The 22,185-nt window shown below is 37.6% G+C and overlaps 1 protein-coding gene across 4 annotated transcripts in view; it reads left to right on the top strand.

Annotated features, from left to right (window-relative positions):
- Positions 1–22,185, top strand: part of Ten-m (teneurin transmembrane protein Ten-m) — a 978,623-nt gene that overhangs the window by 394,864 nt on the left and 561,574 nt on the right. For all 4 annotated transcript variants that reach the window (XM_069840033.1, XM_069840032.1, XM_069840029.1 and 1 more), the window contains exon 2: positions 16,068–16,361. In XM_069840033.1, the coding sequence (XP_069696134.1) occupies positions 16,068–16,361 (294 nt within the window). The remainder of the gene's footprint in view (positions 1–16,067; positions 16,362–22,185) is intronic.

Here is a 22,185-nt window from a genome sequence, read left to right as displayed (position 1 = left end):
GATTGTTGTCTTCGGAAGTAACTGCACCATGGATATAGATCGCTCTTCGACACACCGCCCGTTGAAACGATACAAATGTTACGGGCGTTGCATGATAGATGTGTCACTTACAAGCCACTCGAGATAAAGCATAAAATATATTCTGTTACTTGGAGCCCCGAGGATGAGGCCAAGATTGCAACCCTTTGCCTTCAGTTCCCCCAGGGCGGAATCCTTGCCGATATGTATCAGCAGTGACCAGAATTGTGGTGCCGGGGATGCACTCTCGATATGGTACGGACCGGACCCTAAGTATAGACTTCCTGATCGTGTTCCTGGCGTCCCTGGGGAGCCATCATGGGCCCCTAATGCTTGTTCTGGGACGCGGACGACGATATACACAGACGCTGTGACGATGATGGAAAGGACTGAGGCTCACAAAAAGTTACGCAAGTGGGCCGAGGTAAGAGGGTGCCAGCCCTACTTCTGGATTCTGTTGGATTTTTTGGCCTCATTGGGATTCACACCCTCATCAGAACGTTTGGACTTGGAGTAGCATTTTCGCACCATTCCTGAATCATGCGATAACTCCCAAGAGTCCCATTGGACTCTGTAACGTGGCATCAGCATGCATAATGCAGGAACAACGAACGCGTCTCTCTCGCTTCCTCCCTCTCTCTTTCACTTTCTCTCTCCCTTTAGCCTTTCTCCATATGGAAGAGAAGTGATGTATGACGGAGTGTAACGCTCGTATGAACGTGTTCTCTCTAGTTTTCAGCTTTCTAAAAATTGCTTCTCCTGCAATCTGGGTCAAAGAAAAATAATAGGGTTTAAAATCTGAGCCGTAAAGTTTAATGCACAAAGGATTACAAATTCTTTACAGAACACTGTTAAGCTGGTAAATCCTATAATTGAGATACGCGACATAAAATTTGTTAACGAAATGACATTCCAATATATTAATATAATAAGAAAAAACTAGAACACAATTTATGGATAATTGAGCATTCTTGCAGTATATTTAGGAAAATCGACGGGAACGTGTTTTAAAATGCATTTGTTCATGTTATTTAGGGGAGAGTCAGGTAGTATCGGACATCGGGTAATATCGGACAGTTCGTTTCTTTCATCTACCACCATATGGTAGTACCTGAATGACATGGTTGCGTTTCTCTGTGCGACATCACAGAAACGTAACCATGTCAATCAGGTACTATCATCGTGTTGTAGATGAAAGAAACTCACTGTCCGTTATTACCCGATGTCCGATACTACCCGACTCTCCCCTAGTTATAAGGGTGTACAGGGGCTAAGAGGGATGAAGTTACAGGGGAATGGAGAAAATTACACAACGCAGAACTGCAGGAATTGTATTCTTCACCTGACATAATTAAAGTAAATCCATGGCGCTACAACCCTGAAGGAACGTTTCTGCTGACAAGAAAATATTGCAAGAAAGAAAGATTAACCTACATATGGAATGTACCGATTCAGCTATTTCAGGTTCATGACTTACAGAATGTCGACATCTGATCACCTACTTGGAATAATAAATTATTATGTAAAGTAAGACCTAAAAATTACAATTAAATTTTGGAAAGGAGCAGATAAATAAGGTTTAAAGTCTTAATGGTTATTACGATTGGTTTAAACATGCACTAAAACCAGACGTAAGTGCAAGTTTGAACCAATAAATTATTGAGATTTGCGATAGATTAATTAGTTTAGGAAATTGTATATTTTGTTAAATTATTAAGTTTTGTACTTTTGTGAACTATATCAATAAATCTAAAATCCTCGTCGTAAAACCCTGAAGGGCCAAGTCCGACCAGCCGGCTGCTGGCCTCACGTTCACATGCCGAAGCAGAGGTGGACGATCATCCAACCAGAATGGAGGTATCGTATGGTTAGCACGATGATCCCTCCAGCCGTTATAGCTGGTTTGCTAAACCGGATTTTCGCTACCTATCGTAGGTCCCCAAGAGCATCACGATGCTGGGTGGGCACCGGTCCCATACACTGGCCGAGATTTCATGAGAAAATTTCTTCCCTCATGCGGACTCGAACCAGCGCGCATTCCGTAACGCGAGTCCTACACAGGATGCCTTAGACCACGATGCCACGGCGCACCTGACATAATTAGGAACATTAAATCCAGACGTTTGATATGGACAGGGCATGTTGCACGTATGGGCGAATCCAGAAATGCATATGGAGTGGTAGTTGGAAGACCGCAGGGAAAAAAACCTTTGGGGAGGCCGAGACGTAGATGGGAAGATAATATTAAAATGGATTTGAGGGAGGTGGGATATGATGATAGAGAGTGGATTAATCTTGTACAGGATATGGACCGATAGCGGGGTTATGTGAGGACGGCAATGAACCTGCGGGTTCCTTAAAAGCCATTTGTAAGTAAGTAAGTACACCTTTACTTAATACCGCGCCATTCAAAGGGTGACATGGGCAAGTAATAGTTCACTTACAAGCATTCTGATGGGAGCAGGTAAAAAAGTTATTTTTTTTCTTTCACCATGTTAATAATGTCAAAACAAATGCTTATACAAATTTTGGCCACTCGACCGCAATTTCGAGGCCATAAAAAATAAGTTCGCCAGGGACCGTTAACGAAAGAAAATACAATTTCATTGGAAAAATTTATTGGAACAGATATAGCAATTGTTGAGCTATTTTTCAACATATTTTCTACCGGAATTGAGACATTTGTCTTATCATGGGATCGACAGAGAGGTGCAGACGGCTGTCAAACGCTGGTTCCTATCCCAGGCGGCTGACTTTTAGGACACAAGGATACAAAAATTAATCCCATGATATGATAAATGTCTCAAATGCAGTGGGGGATAAGTTGACAAATAGCGCAAGCTTTATATGTTTCAATAAATCTTTCCGTGCAATTTTGCTTTTTTTCTGTAAACGGCCCAAAGGAAAGTCACTTTCTGAATGGCCTCGTAATTGTGGTCGAGTGGCCAAAATTTGTATAAGCACTTCTTTTGACAGTTTTAACATGGTGGAAGAAAAACATTTAACTTTTTTATCTGCTCCCATCAGAAGGTTTGCTTCTTAGCTGTGTTTTAGTTCGTCAGCGTTTGACAATAAAATTTTAAGACAATGTAATACATTACACATGTAATTTATTGACTTAATTACCCTATACTAATGGAATTGGAATGGAATTTTTGGGAGGGGGTATTATGGCCCAGCACTGCGACCTGTTACGATCTATTGCGGTAACCATCAAGCATTCGCATTCCCAAACCCACACCGGCTGACTACACTAAGATTCGCTGCGTATCCAGGTTTCGAGCAGGCAACCTCACTCGTCCCTAGTTCAGCTCTCTCTATGTTATGGAATACTATTGAATGATGACGAAATGCAGAAATTGTGACAGTATGATGCTAGATGTATAATATGGGGAAAAGGAAGAACTCCGAGAAAAACCCCAACTGCGACCTTGTCCGTCACAACTGTTACTATGGATTTTCCACTCGAACCCGGACCGTCTCTGTGAAAGGCCAGAGGTGAGACCATTCAGCCACGACAAGGACGTATTAATAATAATAATAATAATAATAATAATAATAATAATAATAACAATAATGTGCTGGAAATACAGCACAGCACTTCTTGTACGATTTATTTGTAATACGCATCATAAATGGTTAGTTATTTAATATGCAGTTCATTGCCCCGGACCGAACTGAACTGAATGGTAGTCAGCTGTATACTAATGCTCTAATCTCGACGTTCCTTCAACGTATGTTTTCAGTAGAGAGCGAAATTTAAGCAAAAACCAATATTTTTCCTTGATACATACAGGCTTGAGATTTAATATTGACATTTTTCATTGAAATATAGGTATAAATAAAGGAGTTTTATACTGCCTAAAATGCCTATTTCGACGTTAGTACCTATTTCTTTTTTTTATTTTTGAATCTTTTTCGTAACTGTTTATTGTTTTTCTTAACATTCTGTACCGTTTACATTCCAAGACGGATAACAACAACTCCTTCCTAGCAGTGAACAACACAATAGAGAAGTACCTCCGGGCCAGCCCTTCTCATTCTTACAATCTTTCAATCCTAAAATTCCAACTTTCAGTCGGCCTGGGTAGCGTAGTCGGTATAGCGCTGGCCTTCTGTGCTCGAGGTTGTGGATTCGATCCCGACCCAGGTCAATGACATTTAAGTGTGCCTAAATGCGACAGGCTCATGACAGTAGATTTACTGACATGTAAAAGAACTCCTGTGGGACAAATTATTATTATTATTATTATTATTATTATTATTATTATCATCATCATTATTATTATTAGCCTAATTGTATTTTCCTCTGTCTGTCAGCAATTTAACATAAACTTGCTGGGTTGCACCCGAATAAGCATTCTTTTACATTCCAAGACAGATAACAATCCCTTCCTTTTTCCTCATCATTTGTAAGTACTACAGTGAACGACACAATAGCCACAATAGGTGCTGATCATTTACTATGAAGCAAACTATGGAAATGTGATTGGTGAATGAAAAACACTTTTATATTAGTGACATTTTTAACAAAAAGGCCTATTTTTTATTTTATAGTGCCTAAATAAAGGAGTTTAAGAGCCTTTTTGGGCGCCTAAAATGCCAAGTGTTAGGGCCTACAATTCTGCTTTCTAGTTATCAGTCACTACTACGCGTCGATAAACCTTCCCAAACTCGATTCTGGAGAAATGTTCACACCATTTCCTTGTCAAACACTTTCGATCTATAACAGCAAAAGGTCAACGGTATTTACGTGAACGAAACCTGTTTCCTGGCGGACGCTGTGTATGTTTAAAGGTGAAAAGGTGAAAGGTTGCAGCCGTCAAATTACTCTTCAAGGAATGACCACTCACATAAATTGAGGGAAAGAAGACAGAGGACGGACACTGGAAAGTTTTCTTTTCTCAATCGTACTATCAGGGACTGGAATGCTCTACCTGCAGACTTACTAAAGGCTTTACCAATAACCAAAAATGTATTTAAAAACAGGCTTAAGGACTTTACTAATAGACGGTAATACATTATGCAGACTATTTTGGTTTTACAAGTATAGTGAGTATGCAGAGAAACATAGTGAATCTGCAGTGATTTATATTGGGTGTGCAGTGTGTTGTAGTGAAAGTCCAGTGAGCTTATAAGTAAATTTTGTGAGTTATAGTGGCAGAAAAGTAGATTTATAGTGAACGGGTGTGAGTTATAGTGCTTGTAATGGGGTCTAGGCTAGCGATTTCAGGTTAATATAGTAAGTACAATTCTACGGAATAATAAGGTTGTAATTGATGTTCTGTTATTTGAAATGTTGTATCAGTGAAGAAGTGTGTTGTGTCTGTGAAATGTGTCGTGACAGTGATGTGTGTTTGTGTAAGTGAAGTTTTATAGTTTAAGTGGTAGTGCAAAGTATTTGAACAGAGAAATGTTTTTGAAGTGTTAGTGAAATCAAATAGTGTCAGTAAAATGTGTCTTAGTTGCAGTGCAGTGCAGTGAGTGAATTGATAGCGAAATGAGTGTAGTGCTGAAAGGTACTTATGCAAGTTTGAACATATATCATATATAGACCTACTCGTGGTTTTTAAGTTCTAACTTAGGGTTAAGATATAAATTAGATTTACTTTAATTAATTATGTTATATTAAGTGATTCATTTAATTTAGGATGCTCCTTGTTAATATTATTATATATTGCTACTATTATTTTATTATTAATTTTATGACTGTATATTATTATTATAATTATTGAGTGTAATTAGTTACCACTGCCACCGGGTACTTACCCATTTGCAGTGTGAATAAGTACATACATACATACATACATACATACATACATACATACATACATACATACATACATACATACATACATACATACATACGTAGACTACTGGACTGTACCCGAGCACGAGGCATATGCTCATTTCGGGTATATATTCATATGTGTAATTTCAAATGTAAATTGTGGATAAATTTGAATTTGAATCTTTGCGATCTTAAAAAAAATACATACATACATACATACATACATACATACATACATACATACATACATACATACATACATACATACATACATACATACATACTCATGATTTATTGGACAAAACCAAAAAGAAATTTCTTAGACCATAATTTGTGGTAACGGAAGGAATTCTGGCGGAAGAAATTACCCGCCATTTGTTTCTTATTTTTGCAGAAATTTCTCTCTGAGAGTCAACGTTTATATTGACTTCCAAAGTTTTTCAGCGAGACATGCAGTGAGGCCGCAGAAGTCCCTGACGTACAAAATAGGAAATAAAGCACAAGAGTTGCAGTAATAATTAAGCGTAGAAAGCGGCAAAGTTTCGGGTGCCTTTGAGGCCAGGTTTTACTATAGTCAATGATCGATACTGTAAATGGGTCATCTGGCTATTTAAACACTTGAACAGCGTAACTGACAAATGTTGCCAGATTGAGCTTGTTAAATTTTTAATTTAATTTCTACAGCTAGCTGCAATTTGCATTGACGCCTAGACTGCGTCCTGCTCATTGTGCCGTCCAGCAGTCGGATGACGTTATTTGCTTACAATAACGCCGGTATATTTCAAGTTGAAGTTTCCAATACAAAGAAGTCGAGCAGAGGCAAAGTTCTGTTCCGTGTCGAAGTACTGCCAGGTATTTTAACAGCTCGTTTCAAAGGGAACAAAGCCTTGCGGAGTGTGTACCGGTGGTGTGAGTGAACCAAGGATATCTAAAAGCACTGAATGCTGTGATTGACAAAATGTTCAACTTCCATCAACATTAATGAACTTTCTGTCTACAAAGACGCAGCACTGTTCCAGTTTTACGATCTCATTATACGAAGTGTAAAGACAAAGTATTGTGATACCTACTGTACAAAATCGATTTCGAGATTGTTACGGCAGTACACGTTTTATACGCATCATACGGAGTATGGCTTTTTGGCATTCTGTCTGTGTCCGCCTGTCTATTTCTCACAGTCTTTCTGTCCTTTCTTATCTCACTGTTTCCCTGTGTCTGGTCAGTTCACGGCTATGCTTGCTTGTCCGTTCGTCTCCATAGAGGGATTTCTTCTAACCTCTCGAACGTAGTTCGTATTCATGTGTAGTATCTACGAGTTTATCCAGGAGTGATGCATTATAAGTACAGGGTGATCTGTTTGGGAAGATATGAGATAACACTGTAACATGGGAACGGTCATTATTTTTTTTCCAGTATCTACGAGTTTATCCAGAAGTAATGTATTAGAAGTAGGGTAAGGTTGCCTAATTCCGTGACATATTTGATTAAGTCTATATTTATGCCAAAATTGCACTAAAAATTTTCAAATAATACCTACAGTTTTTACAACATTCAGTGTCAACAGTTTCACAAGTTTGGTATATAATATATGATTCTTCATTGTTATACAGTGGTTCCTAAATTCATGACAGGGATTCAAATTCCGTGATAGTGGTTTCCTAATTCCGTGAGTGATATCCTAATTCCGTGATAATAAAATAATCCTCATTAACTGCTCAGAAAACAAACGTGTATTTGGAAAAACAATTTAAAGCTATGGTATATTGTTTTAATATGGATTAAGCAAGAAATTACAACATAGAAAAAGGGCTTAGGTTGCAAATATGTAATTTGGCATCCCACTTAGAGGAAATTCAGGACGCTATAAATTCACATAAAATTTTGGATATCCCGCTTAATTCGAGGCGGGAGCCCACCCTACTCTCCAGTCACTATCAAGATTACATTAAATAATCCATAAAACTAATCTAGGCCTAACTTGATTAGAGATTATGTATACGATTGGAAAGAGTACATCACGAAAGTGGAAAGAATATACGACCACAAATAGCATTACATTTGAGGAGATTATTTTCAAAACGACCCTTGTCCATTCTCATAACTTCGTGGGAAATCGCAAAAGAAAAAAAAACCTTTTTAGGTCTAAAATTTCTTATCAGCTAGACAAGAGACATTATGAAATCAAAGAGGTTGGGTGCATTTAGAATCAAATGGAAGCATGAGAATCTTTGATTCCAAAGCTGGGACTACTATTTTGTCGCAATTTTTCTGTGGACAGGAATCATTTCGATTCCAGTAGTCACTTTTAACGCTAGATTTTAGTGGTTTCGAGGGAGTTCTGTAGTCAAATCATGACAGTTGTATGTAGAGTTACATTTGAAGAAAGCATAGACACAGGAAGCTCATTTTCGTTATCAAGTGGACAAGAGACGTTTTGAAAATGAGCTCCTCATTTGAAAGGTGTCGGTGGAAAAATAGGGAATGTCATAAAACAGGAAGTTTTATACTTGGACATTCCTGGTACCAAATGATTAATGTTACCTTATACGGACATTTCCACTTTAAATTTTTTGTGTTTGAACAGTTCTGTAGTCCCATTGCCACCAATGCAATGCGCTATACGGGGTGGAAGTGAAATAATCCTGCTGATTGAAAGTGACGATAGGCTATACTTAAAAGAATAGAAAACCTATATTACATTTTGTGATTAAATGCACTATTAATTAGAAAATTGAGTTGGAAGTTTCAGCAGTCTGGCAAAATAGCCGCCACATTTTTTTCTCGTGATACAGATATAAGATGCGAAAGAACTCAGGTCTGCCTACCTTAGTGAATTACCTCCCACCTCCTTTCCTGGGTACAATGTTGCAAGCTGTCAAATCAGTCAATGGCTTCAAATCAGTGGTTTTTAGATTAAATTTACACGAAAACAGTCCACGCTATTGAAATACGCCAAAATGATAAATTATTCTCTATTAGATTTTCTATCAATATAGATAAAAGTCATGATCCTACTCGCGATAATTACCAAATAAGAGGATGTTAAACATTTGGAAAAACACATTTTCTTTTTTTCTGAGAAAACTATTAACTTTCCACCAATATGTTATTATATATTTTTTGTTACATACAACAGGGGTTATTCGCTTTGAAAATCTACAGCGTTATTTCACTTCCAACCTGTATATTACCATACAATTGCTAAAAAATGGACATTCCTTAATTTACAGCACATGTATTAAGAATCATGAACATCTCAAAGAAAGATGCAACGACCAATTGATTGCAGTCGGTAGAGGCTGATGGTGTTGGCTTCTCAAATTCTTCACCTCCACACTAATCTCTCAGGCAGTGTCATGCCCAACACGGATTGTGTAATATGTGGACTAAAGCCGGTATTGTGCAGCAGGGGCATAGACTCTGATCGTGTTGTAAAAACAAACATTCCAATTACCTGCATTACAATGAATAATGAGCCTCTGGTTACCAGCAGGTGTTAGCGCATGCGCAGTCATTTTTGCAATGTTCGAGAGTATAATTATGCCTGTTGGAGCTCTCGCGAGGCTCATGTCCTCCAATTACGCGCAGACGCATGTATGTTTGTAGGGTGAGGATATGATTGTTACGTAAACACGTGCGAAATTGTGTCAGGTAGACCAAACAGTGGCTGCGGCTTGCGAGGAGAAGAACTCCGAGCTGTTGGTTCTAGCATTGACGTCATGAGGTTTAAAGCATTTCCCCCGTAAGATTTTGAACGCTGATATATTTGGACTAGGAGCGGATTTTATATTTTCCTTAAGAGCTAAATTAAAATATCTTTGGTCCGTCTTCTTCAGGATTAAAAGGTCGTCGTTGCCACTACCACCACCACCACCACCACCACCACCACCACCACCACCACCACCATCGAGAGAGAGAAACATTTTTCTGGAATTTTGTTTTGCGCAGCTTACATCACGTTATCCATAGACTCCTCACTGATATTCCAATTTAGATAAGCGACATACAAAGTGGAGCAAAATGTACGATACAAAAAGAATAATAATAATAATAATAATAATAATAATAATAATAATAATAATAATAGGCCTAATAATAATAATGGCTTTATTTAACCTAGCAGAGTTAAGGCCGTAGGGCCTTCTCTTACACTCACCAGGATTAAAACTTGCTTACATAGTTCAACATACACTGAATCGGATTTAAGTAATTACATACAGATACAATTTACATAATGATATCAAAAGAGGTAGTTAAATGGAAATTTACCTAATAAAATAAAAATAGACGTATTGGAATACATATTAATATTGTTAGAATCAAATATAAGAAATCAGAAGCCAATAAGTCAATAAAATGTACACGATAGAACAATAGTAAACACATTGGAATACATATTGGTAATAAATTACAAGCAAGTAGAATTCACATAATTAAGCCAGAAACCGACAATTCAGTAAAATGTATACAATAATAATAATAATAATAATAATAATAATAATAATAATAATAATATACTGTATATGAGAATATATAGTGGAATACATATTGGTATTAGGTATTAAATGAACACGATTTACATAATAAAGTTATAAACAGAGATTTGAATAAAGAATACACAAAAATGAACGCTGCGGTAAAATGAATTATAGAAGAATGTTTGCATACCTAGAAATGCAGTTTATTTGCAAACAATGTACACATTTTGCCATTTACTTTAGTACCGACAGATACTTATTTTTTTAATTATATCCGGTAAATGTAGTCGACTCAGGAAACTATCCATCACACGTGCCAGCATGTTGCACGGTATGGCTGCAATTTCATCATGGATGAAAGCCTATAATTCCGCAAGTGTCTCCTTGCGAGTGGAATACACCTTCTACTTGGGGTAATCCCAATGAAAAAATTTGGAACTGATAAGTCCGGGGATCTGGAGAGCCAGTGGATGTCACGAGAAATGAGTCGGCCTGGAAATAGGTGTTGCAATCTATTCATGCTGATATTGGCTGTGTGGGCAGTAGCTTAATTTTACTGAAATCATGTATCATTATGTCCTATTCTCCTTAATTCATGTATCAGGAAGGTGTTGAGTATTTGAAGTTTTCGATCTGAGTTAACAGTAATGGTTCTACCCTGGGAATCCTCGAAAAAGTATTGACCAATAATTCCAAATATGTCTACACCGCACAACACTGTAACTTAATGCATAGGACAGTTTTGCACACACTGGTTAAATATTCAAATTACTTAAGTAGTTCTCTCTTTCTCAAATGATGTCACATATGGTCAAATCCAGTTATTGATAGTGTGCCATATGTGTCCCAGTATGTGGTTTGAAATATTATATGCTTATATTATAAGTTATATGAATATAAAACCGGTATGTGTCATATCTGTCTCAGTACGCGGAAAGGGGTTAAAGACTGTGCATTGGAGTCTCATGGAGCAATAATTGAGGGTTGGTGTCTGACCAATAGCGGAAGTTTTACTTGTTGACATATCCGGTTAAATGGAAATGAGCTTCATCCAACATAAGCAAATTAGGCAGAATATTGTTGTTATCAGCAATCATTTCTTGAAGTTGCGCACAGAATGCTATTCTCATCTGCCGGTCATTTGGATGTAACTCATGAACAACTTCCAGCTTATAAAGATGGGCTTTCAATTCTGCTTTCAGTATACGTTGAAGCGATCGCCGCTTATTTGCATTGTCAGCGAATGTCGACGGGCTGAGCGCTGTGGACTTCTCTACATTTCTGCTCGAACATGATGACATCCTCAGGCGTACGGACGGTTCTTGGCCTACCTGATGATGTCTTCTTTTCCACTTTTCCATGTTCCCTCCAGACTGGACCCATCGCACAATTATCCGTTTGTCAGGAACACGATGGTAATGCCCTTGGCGAAAGAAACGCTGAATTGCGATTACACTATTTAAACGAATAAAAGCCTCCACAACCTGAATGGGTATTTATATGAACCACTGATTCATCGTAAATTAAATGGCAGACCTCCTGGAGTAAATAAGCAATTTCAAAGCCGCCGTTCCTATGTATTACTAAGCAGCGTTGTATTATGTAAATGTACCATACATTTTGCTCCACTTTGTATGCCCATGACTTTGGCAATTCTTAAGATGTCTGTAAGGTATGTGTTCCATATTTAATTCTTCTTCTCGGATTTCTACAATGCTGTTACTTTAGTAATGACAACCGTAAGATTCACATTGAGTAAACTATCTTGATAACTCAGCTTGCAGACAGGTGGCTTGGGACAACAAACCACGGATTTGAGTTTAAGTTTCGTCTATGGTGAAGACAAAACCACGTTGTTCTAATTTTTTCCTTGTTAATTCCACCAACACTTTTCACAATTCGCCTCTAATTATTATTTCCGTTTTGAAAAATACGGATACCTACTTCAGTTTGTTCAGCGTCGGCTCGGTGGTATGTGTTCGTCGTTATTTACCCAAAGGCTTATAGATGATAGTGATGGTAGTTCTAGACAACACAGATCTGCAGAGAGGAATGCAAGTGTCGGACTAGAGCTAGGGAATAACGTTCTCACTGAGAACTGCCAACTGAAGTTTATGGGAAGTCGCCAAACAGTACTTCAAAAGTCGATAGATTCGTCATTATCAATGCAGGAAGTTTTATTTTGTCGCTAAAGATTACTGAAAAGTCGTTAACTCTTTATTTAATCAATGGAATAGTTAAAAGAAATTGTCGCCGAAAAATAGTTCAAAGTCGCCAGATTTAGCGACAAAGCCGCCAAATTGGCAACACTGGTTCTCGCACTGGCGAGACTTTCCGATTCCTGTGAATTTGTAATGTACGGACAACCACCACTAGAGGTATAGTATTCTAACTTGTTGGCTAGAGATGTAAGAGGTGCTGCGCGTTGGAGGCACCGGCTTAGTCTAGTAACACAGTATGTACTAACTCTTTCCTTAAAGGCGACACAATAAGCCTACTTAGTCTTAAGTGAATAAGGATGGTTCCGTTCCACCTGGTGAATACTCTTACCAATGCCAATACGAGATGAATTATATGAGTAGCTCCCAATTTTTGGAAATGTCCTTAGAGCCAAATTTAGCTTCCATTCGTCAGGCATAGCTACTTCTTCTGTAATATGCACAATCGACTCGGTTATCCGGGATAATAACGGGAACAACAAACACGGATAACTTACTCAAAATCAGGGATACGATGTACAAGAAATTCACTTAACCCATAGTTCCAGAGTCGGGGGTTTCAATACCTACAAGTAATTTAGTTACACTTTTCTGCCGACAATTGGCAGAGGGATAAGCTATAAACTCATCGCCTGAATTGCCACCTAGTATGCAACTAAGGTATTTCTAGGACGCTAAAGAGGAGAAATGTATTTACAATCTCAAGGATGTTCTTTTGGTCTACTTTCATTACCTCACCACCGTTGGTTTCTATTAACACAACTCTTGAGGAAATGTACTTAGTATTTTGTGTTCTGCTATTTTTGATCATCTTATCGCCTCTGATTTTTGTCAACACAGCTTTGAAAGAAATGTAGGCCTACTCAGTATTAGTATGTTCTGCTGATCTAGGCCTTCTTTCATTATCTCATCGCCGCCGACTTTTCTTAATACAATACTTAACATCATCACATGCTTCTCACATCTGATTTTTCTTATCATAACGTTTAAGCGGATTTGTATTGGAGTGATATTATTGTGCGTTCCAAAAACTAGTGAACCTATGTAAAACGCGCTGGACATCCCCGCCTGATGCAGCCACGGAATATTGGGAAATCGATCCCCCGCACGGCACTTCCTGTAGGGTATGGTCAGCCGGTCAAACCGAGCGCTAATTCCAATGGTACACAACACCAAATGGAAGGGGACACAGACAGATTAACAGATACAAATTAAAATGTTCTTAGAAACTGTGTGACAAAAAGATATGTTCTTCAAATGACATCCTCTGCCAAAGAAGAGCCATCATTCTGATTTAGATAATGTAATAATTATGGAATTCAGAAATTAGACCAAAACCATAATGAAAGACCCGTTCCCAACGTTTCGGATATTCGTATTCAAAAGGGATACAAGAACTTATCATTGTAGTTACGATTCTGTTTCTGGAACTGTATTTGAAGTTTAAAATCGACCACTAGCAATGGATTTTGAAAGAGCGTGAAGGATTCGTTATTATGAGCTGTTATCTATGACTGGATCCAACAGATAGATTATTCTTTATCTTGTCCTTCTGCATCACTGATATGAAGCAGATCCCAAAAACCTTGCACCATATAAATCTTATTCTCTCATTCATAGTGTTCTGCCTAAGGACAGGTCTTTTACTGCAAACCCAGTATTCTCTAGTCTTTCTTAATTTCTGCCTAAGCACAGAGCTTTTACTGCTAACCAACCATTCTTCAATCGTCTCTATTTTCCGCCTTCCTTTTAGCCTCCGCATACGATCTATGTACCTTATTGTTGTCTATCATACATAGGTCATTCAATAATTAGTGGCAACAATGTTTGTATGTAGCGCTATCAGCGGTAAATAATGCAAACTGATAGCAATGAGAAAGAAGATTATCTAATGTGTGTTATCTGTGAGTCTGAAGACAATAATCTCATTTATAAGATTTTTGTATAGTGAGTTTAATTTGTAGACTGTTATCTGTAGTGCTCTAAAATGTTTAGCAAATACGAACAAAGATGCTTCATTAAAATTCAGATTACAACAGGCAAGAATGCTCGACAATGCCATACAGCATTACTGGAAGCTTGTGGTAGAGATACTTCACCATATCGTATTATGGCTAGGTGGGCACATGCATTTCGCAACGGGAGGGAAGATGTTCATCAGAAACGTGGAGCTGGCAGACCGCAATCGGCTAAGATGATGTGCGTGTGAACGCTGTAAGAGCACTGCTGGAAGAACACCGTTATTGCTCTTGTATTGAACTAGCAAGGGAAGTTGGAATTGCTCCTGGTACGATTCTTCACATACTTAAGAACAAGTTAAAGATGAGGAAAATCTGTACTCGGTGGTTCCACACAATCTTAAAGAGGAAAACATGTGGCAGAGAATGGAAACAGCGAGATTGCACTTAGAACACTATGGACGTGAAGGCGAGCGTTTCCTTCGACGTATCTTAACTTTAGATGAAACCTGGGTTCGATGCTACCAACCAGAATTGAAGAGACAATCAAATGAGTGGCGGCAAAATGATTCCCCACGGCCAAAAAAATATCGCCAAGAACAGGGTCCACTTAAAGTCATGATGGGTCAGTCATTCAGTTCCTGCGGGAAATCATGTGAATGATAAACATTACAGTTACTTTCTGGAACACCATTTACGACCAGCTGTGCACCGTAAACGTCCAAATCTCCTGAATTCTCATCCTATTGTGCTACATGATGGTACTCGCTCTCACATAGCTGTCCCTGTGGTTAATTAACTTCGCAGATAGAACTGGAAAATTCTGAAGCTTCCTCCATGCTCCCAGATATGAGCCCATGTGATTTTGATCTTTTCGCGAAAATGAAATTACCACTTATAGGAGTTCGCTTTAGAACTAGACAGTCAATTATAGCAGAAATAGAGTACTTTGGATGAAGGTTAGTACAACAAGACGCTGTGGATGACATCCGTCGTCTCCCTGAGGTGTGGAGGCGGGTTCTTCATGTTGGAGGTTACTTCTGAGCACTGCAGCAATGTGACTGTTCAAAAAATGTTTTCTTTGTTGTTAATTCAAATGTTGCCACTAATATTATTGAATGACCTATTTATATCTTTTTCTGCCTCGAACTTTCCTTCTGCTCACTATTCCTGAATATCCTAGCGATTATTTGGGGACGATTACCATGGTTATGATTTAAAGATGATTGCGTTGTTAATGATTTGAGAATGATTGCGGTGGTGATTATTCGAGGATGATTGCAATGGTGATTACCTGAGGATGCTTATGTTAGTGATGATTTGAAAAAAATAATGTTGTTAATGATTTGAGGATGTTCGTGATAATGATTTTAGGATGATTGCCATGGTGATGATTTAAGGATGATTACGATGGTGGTTATTTGAGAATGATTGGGATGGTGATGATTTGCATATACTTGTAATATTAATGTCTTGATGATCGTGATGCTGACGATGTGATTATCTACAGTACGATGTGTTTCAAACAGCGATGTTTATTTTCAGAACAAATTTGGAAAGGCTTATACAGTGTGTTGCAGTTAAATTTGTTCCTTTATTACAGGGAAAGGCCGCTTGTACCCTGCCTACAGCCTCAGTGGCTCGGAGGGCGAGGCTGATTCCCCCACGCACCATTATCGGTCCTTGCGGCGTCAGCAGCACCCATTGAACAACCCGTATCAGCAGCACACGTACCAGCAGCCGTACCAGCACCAGTATCAGCAGGGACAGCAGCAGCAGTTGCAACAGCACCCGGCGGGCCTCAGCGACACCCCAACGTCTGAGAATGCTTCTGACGCTACGCTGACCGACTCGGAGCTGGCCCTCGCCAGGGACTCTACACTCCTCGTCCACAACGGTGAGTTCCATTTCTGTTCACTCCTTTTATTGCGAAACGGTTGGATATTGAGGAATGCACAGGCGAATCTTCAAATTTCTGTCGAACACTGCTTCCTGTATCATACAATTTGATTGAAGAGTTAGAAACAATAAATTATAGTGACATTAAAATACTCTCATAATTTCCTCAATAAATTCGAAACGATTATCTTTAAACTTTAGACCGTCAATTTTCATATTATATAGAAAATATATAAAACGAATATTAACAAAGAAAGATCAAAATAAAAAAATTAGATGCAGAGGATATCATTTGTATTATCCTTTTATAAGAGGGCGGGCTTCGGGATAAGAAATACCGGGACATCACTTTATTTTTACTTGCATTTTTATTGTAACTGCGTTTCTGAATGTACTTGACTCCCACCCCTTTCAATAATATTCTTGCTCCCGTCAGCCACATAAACTTACGGCCGCTGTTGCATTCGAAGTCTGCTAGCAGTGAAGTAAACAGTACAGAGTATAGTGTGTTTCAGAAATATGGTTGCGTTTTCTATAGAAGAAAGAGATTATTGAAGCTTATTTCCAGGGGCAGATATTTATGCAGATTAATTTTATCATTTGTGTTTTCTAATATTGGTGTCGAAGGAGATTGTTGGAGATTGATTTGTACTCTTGGCGGGGATTAATGGACATTTTTAAAAATACAATTATTTTGATATTGGAGTATTAACTCATTATGAATTACTTTCCAAATAATTAACATTAAAGGTTCATTGTATTCTGGTAAAGGAGCGGTATGGCCAATAGACAATAGTTGTTGGATTGAGACTGTATTTAACACACATTCATTAAAACGAAAAAAAAAAAAAAAAAAACATGCAGCCCTCAAATTAACAGTTTCAAATTATTAGTGAAATGTTGAATTCTCCGTCTTTTGAGTTCATTAATGTAATAAGAACACCTGGAATACCATGTAATGTAGCCATTTGAATGTATAACAAATTCAAATGAAAAAAAAGTCCGAAAAAATAATTCAGAGTATGAAATTCGCTATAAAACGACGCAATGATAATGATAATTCGCGAATGTGTTCATATTTCGCTGTTAGAACTCTATTTCTCGATTTGTCGCGATTGTTTTATCCATATATTATTAATCAGAATCACTTAATTCGTAAAAATTAGTAAAAATATATTGTATATTTATTATGTCGTGATTTTCGCGATCTCATAAACACCTGGCCCTGCTTATTTCGCACAGGTACGGTGTATAGCATGACTGAATAACTTTATCTGTGAGGACTGAGCAGAAGTGAAGATTAGAGTTACCGAAAGTACGGTAATATGCTGAATAAAGTAGCCATTATATAATGAATACAACCGCCTGAAGAGTTGAGTTTGTGAAAAATGTGTTACTACTCTACTGTATTTTGTTAAAATACCGTGAAAGTAATAAACAAACTGAAAATCGTAATATCGTATTTCCCTGTAACATAAATGGATACACTACTTTTCTCTCCTCCTATAGCTAGTAAAATGATTTGTTTACATACTGCACTAGTAACATCAAACTCCTGTATTGGAAGGGGTAACAGTGTTTCCGAGTATAGCCAGGTTAATGTTAAAAATGTTGGTAAAAATAAAGTGATGTCCCTGTATATAAATATAAAGCAGTATACAACAAAATGGTTACCTTATTGTGAAATAAAATGAAAGTGAACTTAAATAGCCTCAACAACATTACAAGGACTTGTATGGATGAAAGTATTCGGGTATTGCACTAATTCACATATCTCCATTGCCTGATGGATCAAGGAAACTACTCTGACAATATTTCCACTAAAAACGGGACACTATTTTCTGGAGGACTTTCCATATTGTCATCTCCATTGTGTCGGAAAACATAAACAAATTGCTTTTCAGCAGCCTAGTAATAAATTATCCTGTAGAGTTTTGGTCAGTAACTTATGTATCAGGAAATTAAATTACAGTGAATGACAAATTTTGTAAAGAATAATAATAATAATAATAATAATAATAATAATAATAATAATAATAATAATAATAATAAATCTTTTTTTTTCTTACAATGTTTAACCTTCCCTTTTCTCCGACTTAGGTACGTACAGTTGGGAGTGATGGGAGATTCTTTAGAGAGTACATTAGACATTTCACAAATGCGGGCCTCCCTGGACATGGGATCGGCATGACGCAAGACCACCGCAGAGACATCACAGACAATCACAAGACAACGGACAAAAACCCAGTTCCATGGACAGAAGATACGTTTCCTTCATTGTCCACGCATGTAATCCAATTTCGGACCCCTTGCTTGGCAAGCGTGCTCGCAATCCACATAGCCAAAATGATGGAATAATAATAATAATAATAATAATAATAATAATAATAATAATAATAATAATAATAATAATAATTCATTCACATTTAAATAGTTACAAATATTAAATTGCATTATTTTTTTGGCTGAGTATGCTAGGATTTTAATTATGAGTATATTATGTTATATTAATTTTTAGGTAGTAGTATTAGTTCTATATTTTTTAAGCTTTCTTTTATCTCTTATATATTTATTTCAGTTCGTGGTACAATACCGTGTGGTACTTCGGACCACAAAAGTGTTCCGTACTGATTAAAAATTCCAATATAATCAAACGAATGGAATGGTTTAAAAAAGCGGTACGCTAAACAAATTATGACAAAAGGAAATTGGCATTGCACATTCGGCGTTGTACCTCGCATTCGCTTCGCCATCATAATACACTTTTCCTTCTTCTTCTTCTTCTTCTTCTTCTTCTTCTTCTTCTTCTTTATGTCCGTTTCTTTGGTAGCTTTCGTGCTTGCTACGATATGGAGTCGGCTGCGGGCCGCCACTGAAATTGGACCCCGTGGATATGTGGTCAATCGTTGTTGGTGGCAGAGCTATTCGCCAAGGGCTCTCCATTGGACTCAGGTATCGCGTGGAATCGGGGATGAGGGACCGCAGTGAGGTATACGCCGAAAGGTAAAAGGAATCATGTAGGCTGTAAAGGATTTCTGGAGGCTATGCGCAGAGGTATCAGTAACGCGAGGGGCCTTAAGACATGCACATCATTTCATTCCGGGTAATACATTGGGCCTACCCGAGAGGCCTGCATGAGAGGACACTCTCACTCAGTGTCCTCCCCTGAAAGGGAACTAATAGATGATAGTCTGCCAACGATGCAGTAGTTTTTCGATTCCGCACCTGAAAAAATCTCCTGGTTTGGAGTTAAAGAAGTCTTCAAGCCAAGTTTGTAAATCATTTTCGTTATCAAAGAACTTTTTCTTGAAGATTTTTGGATAAAGAACGGAAAAGGTAGAAATCTGGGGTCGCAAGATCGGAAGGAGGGATGTGGAATCACCTCTCAAGCAAGTTCCTGAATATCTACTTTCGTCATGTTAGCGGAGTACGGCGTACATTATCGTGCTGCAGTAGTACTTGATGCAGTCTTCCCGGTCTGAGGCGTAGGCAGTTATGGTTACATTCCTGGGAACAAATTTGGAGTATAGGACACTTTCTTTATCTCACCAGACGCCTATTATCATCTTCTGGTCCACACCTGTGGAGTAACGGTCAGCGCTTCTGGCCGCGAAACCAGGTGGCCCGGGTTCGAATCCCGGTTGGGGCATGTTACCTGGTTGAGGTTTTTTCCGGGGTTTTCCCTCAACCCAATACGAGCAAATGCTGGGTAACTTTCGGTGCTGGACCCCGGACTCATTTCACCGGCATTATCACCTTCATTTCATTCAGACGCTATAACCTAGATGTTGATACAGCGTCGTAAAATAACCCAATAAAATAAATAAATCATCTTCTGTGGATGGACAGTAATGTTTGTACGGGATGTTGTGTGTTGAAACGACAGGACCATTTTCTTGCAGTGCTTTCTCCGAGGGCATTCTCCTCGTACAAGGCACAAATGTTCCGAGTCATTTTCACTGCATTTGTTCCTGTATTAAACTCAAACAGAAGAATATGTCGAAAATGTTTTTTTCCCCAATTGACACTTCATCTTCATTAGCCTACAAATAGCAGAAACTTTCTTCAAATCCGCAAATTTCAAGGCTTATTTACAAGCACAACACTTCAAATAATAAATAACAAATGACAAAACATAAACAATTTTCTAACAAGGCAGTGTTTTGAAGACGAACAAAAACGCTAAGAACCTATGCATCAACCTAATTTTTGGATATGTAATACTCGTATTCTTAATTTATTTTATTTTGCAGATATGTATGTAATTTTATAGGGTTAGTTATTTAATATTCCTATGAAATATTTAGTTACATTTTATCCTTTTTTTCATTATTTATTTCATTCTCTGATTCATTGATTAATGTTTACTTTTTGAATTGTTCTCTTTGTAATTTGTTTTATTGGTTTATGTCAAACTTGTATTGTGTCCGTTTTATTTTCTCTTTAATTTGGTTTTTGTTTTTTCTGTTGATTTGTTTTATTCATTTGATTTCTACTTACCTAATTTGTTTTTCGCTTTTATGTAGACCTAGTTGATTATATTTTGTGTTTATTTAATTCATATATGTTTGTTTTTCTTTCAGTTATTTGATTTGCGTATTTGTTTTCATTGCTGTTTTGGCTTATTTCCGTGTTTCATTTATTTAGCTTGTTTTAAATTTATTTTGTCATTTATTCGTCTGCAGACTTTAAATTAGTCAGAACACAACGTGAAAGTCAAAAAACTTACATGGTTTATTTGTGTCTATTTGTTTGAGTGGTTTGGTTATTAGGTTTTGACTTCAGTTTTTGTTGCCTGGAATGCTCTTGCTCTTAAAGGATGTCCGACATCTCTGTCTCTCCTTCCAGCTGGGATCGCAAAGCAGCTTAAGTGACTCCTTGAAGAGGGAGGATATACTCTGCTAATCGCTCAAGCCACATAGAAGCTTGTAAGTGCAATATTCGATTTACTGACGACATATTTTCTACGTTTATAAAGTTTTATTGTAGATTTCGGATATCTGAACCGTTTTGAACGTATTATTTTAATGGTTTTGATATGAGAAGGATACAAAGTAAATGTGCAGATAATGTAGACCTATTTATTATGAAAAGAAACAGAAGTATTTAGAAGTTTTTTTTAATAATCGTTGTGTATGATCTTTCCTATATTGTACATAATGCCGAAGTTTTTTATATGCGACCTTGAAAGCTTATTTAGAAGTTTTTTAAATAATCATTGTGTATAATCTTCCCTTTCGTGTACATAATGCCAAAGTCTTTTAATGTGACCTTGAAAGCTTGCTGGTAGTTCTGAATATAATCTATATTAATCACACCTGACACATAGCATTCTATATCGCTAATATTTTTGAAAATGTTAACATCCAATGTTGAGTAAGCGCACGTTCTTTCATGCCAGATCATTCATAGTTACATCAGAAGATCGAAGTGTTTACCGTGTGCTCTTAAATATATCTCAGTCATGTTGATAAGATTGCGGAAAATTGCATTGAAGTTCGTTTTGTTGTATTACAAAAATCACTTGAGGAATATTTTTCTTCAAATCTTCCAGATTCGTGGATTATTGCCATATACCTTTTGGTTATGAGTATCCCACAAATAAAAGTCACAGGAAATATGTGTTTAGTAGAGTTGAACAACGATCGAGAAAGCAAGACTAACAGCGCCCGCAAAGCCGAAAACCCGCACGATAATGCTATATACGTCGTGTCGTTGACGTAAAGACTGCTTGTGAGTGTTTCAAGACTTCGAGAGTTGATTACTCCCGAAGTCCCGAACGTCAAGCAGCCTTGAACAGCCACAGTTTTTTATATCAGACT

This window comes from Periplaneta americana, chromosome 11 (genome assembly GCF_040183065.1).
Source record: "Periplaneta americana isolate PAMFEO1 chromosome 11, P.americana_PAMFEO1_priV1, whole genome shotgun sequence".
In the NCBI taxonomy this organism is placed as follows: Eukaryota; Metazoa; Arthropoda; class Insecta; order Blattodea; family Blattidae; genus Periplaneta; species Periplaneta americana.
The sequence above is the reverse complement of the archived record's forward strand: the minus strand, read 5'-3'. Positions and strand labels throughout refer to the sequence as shown.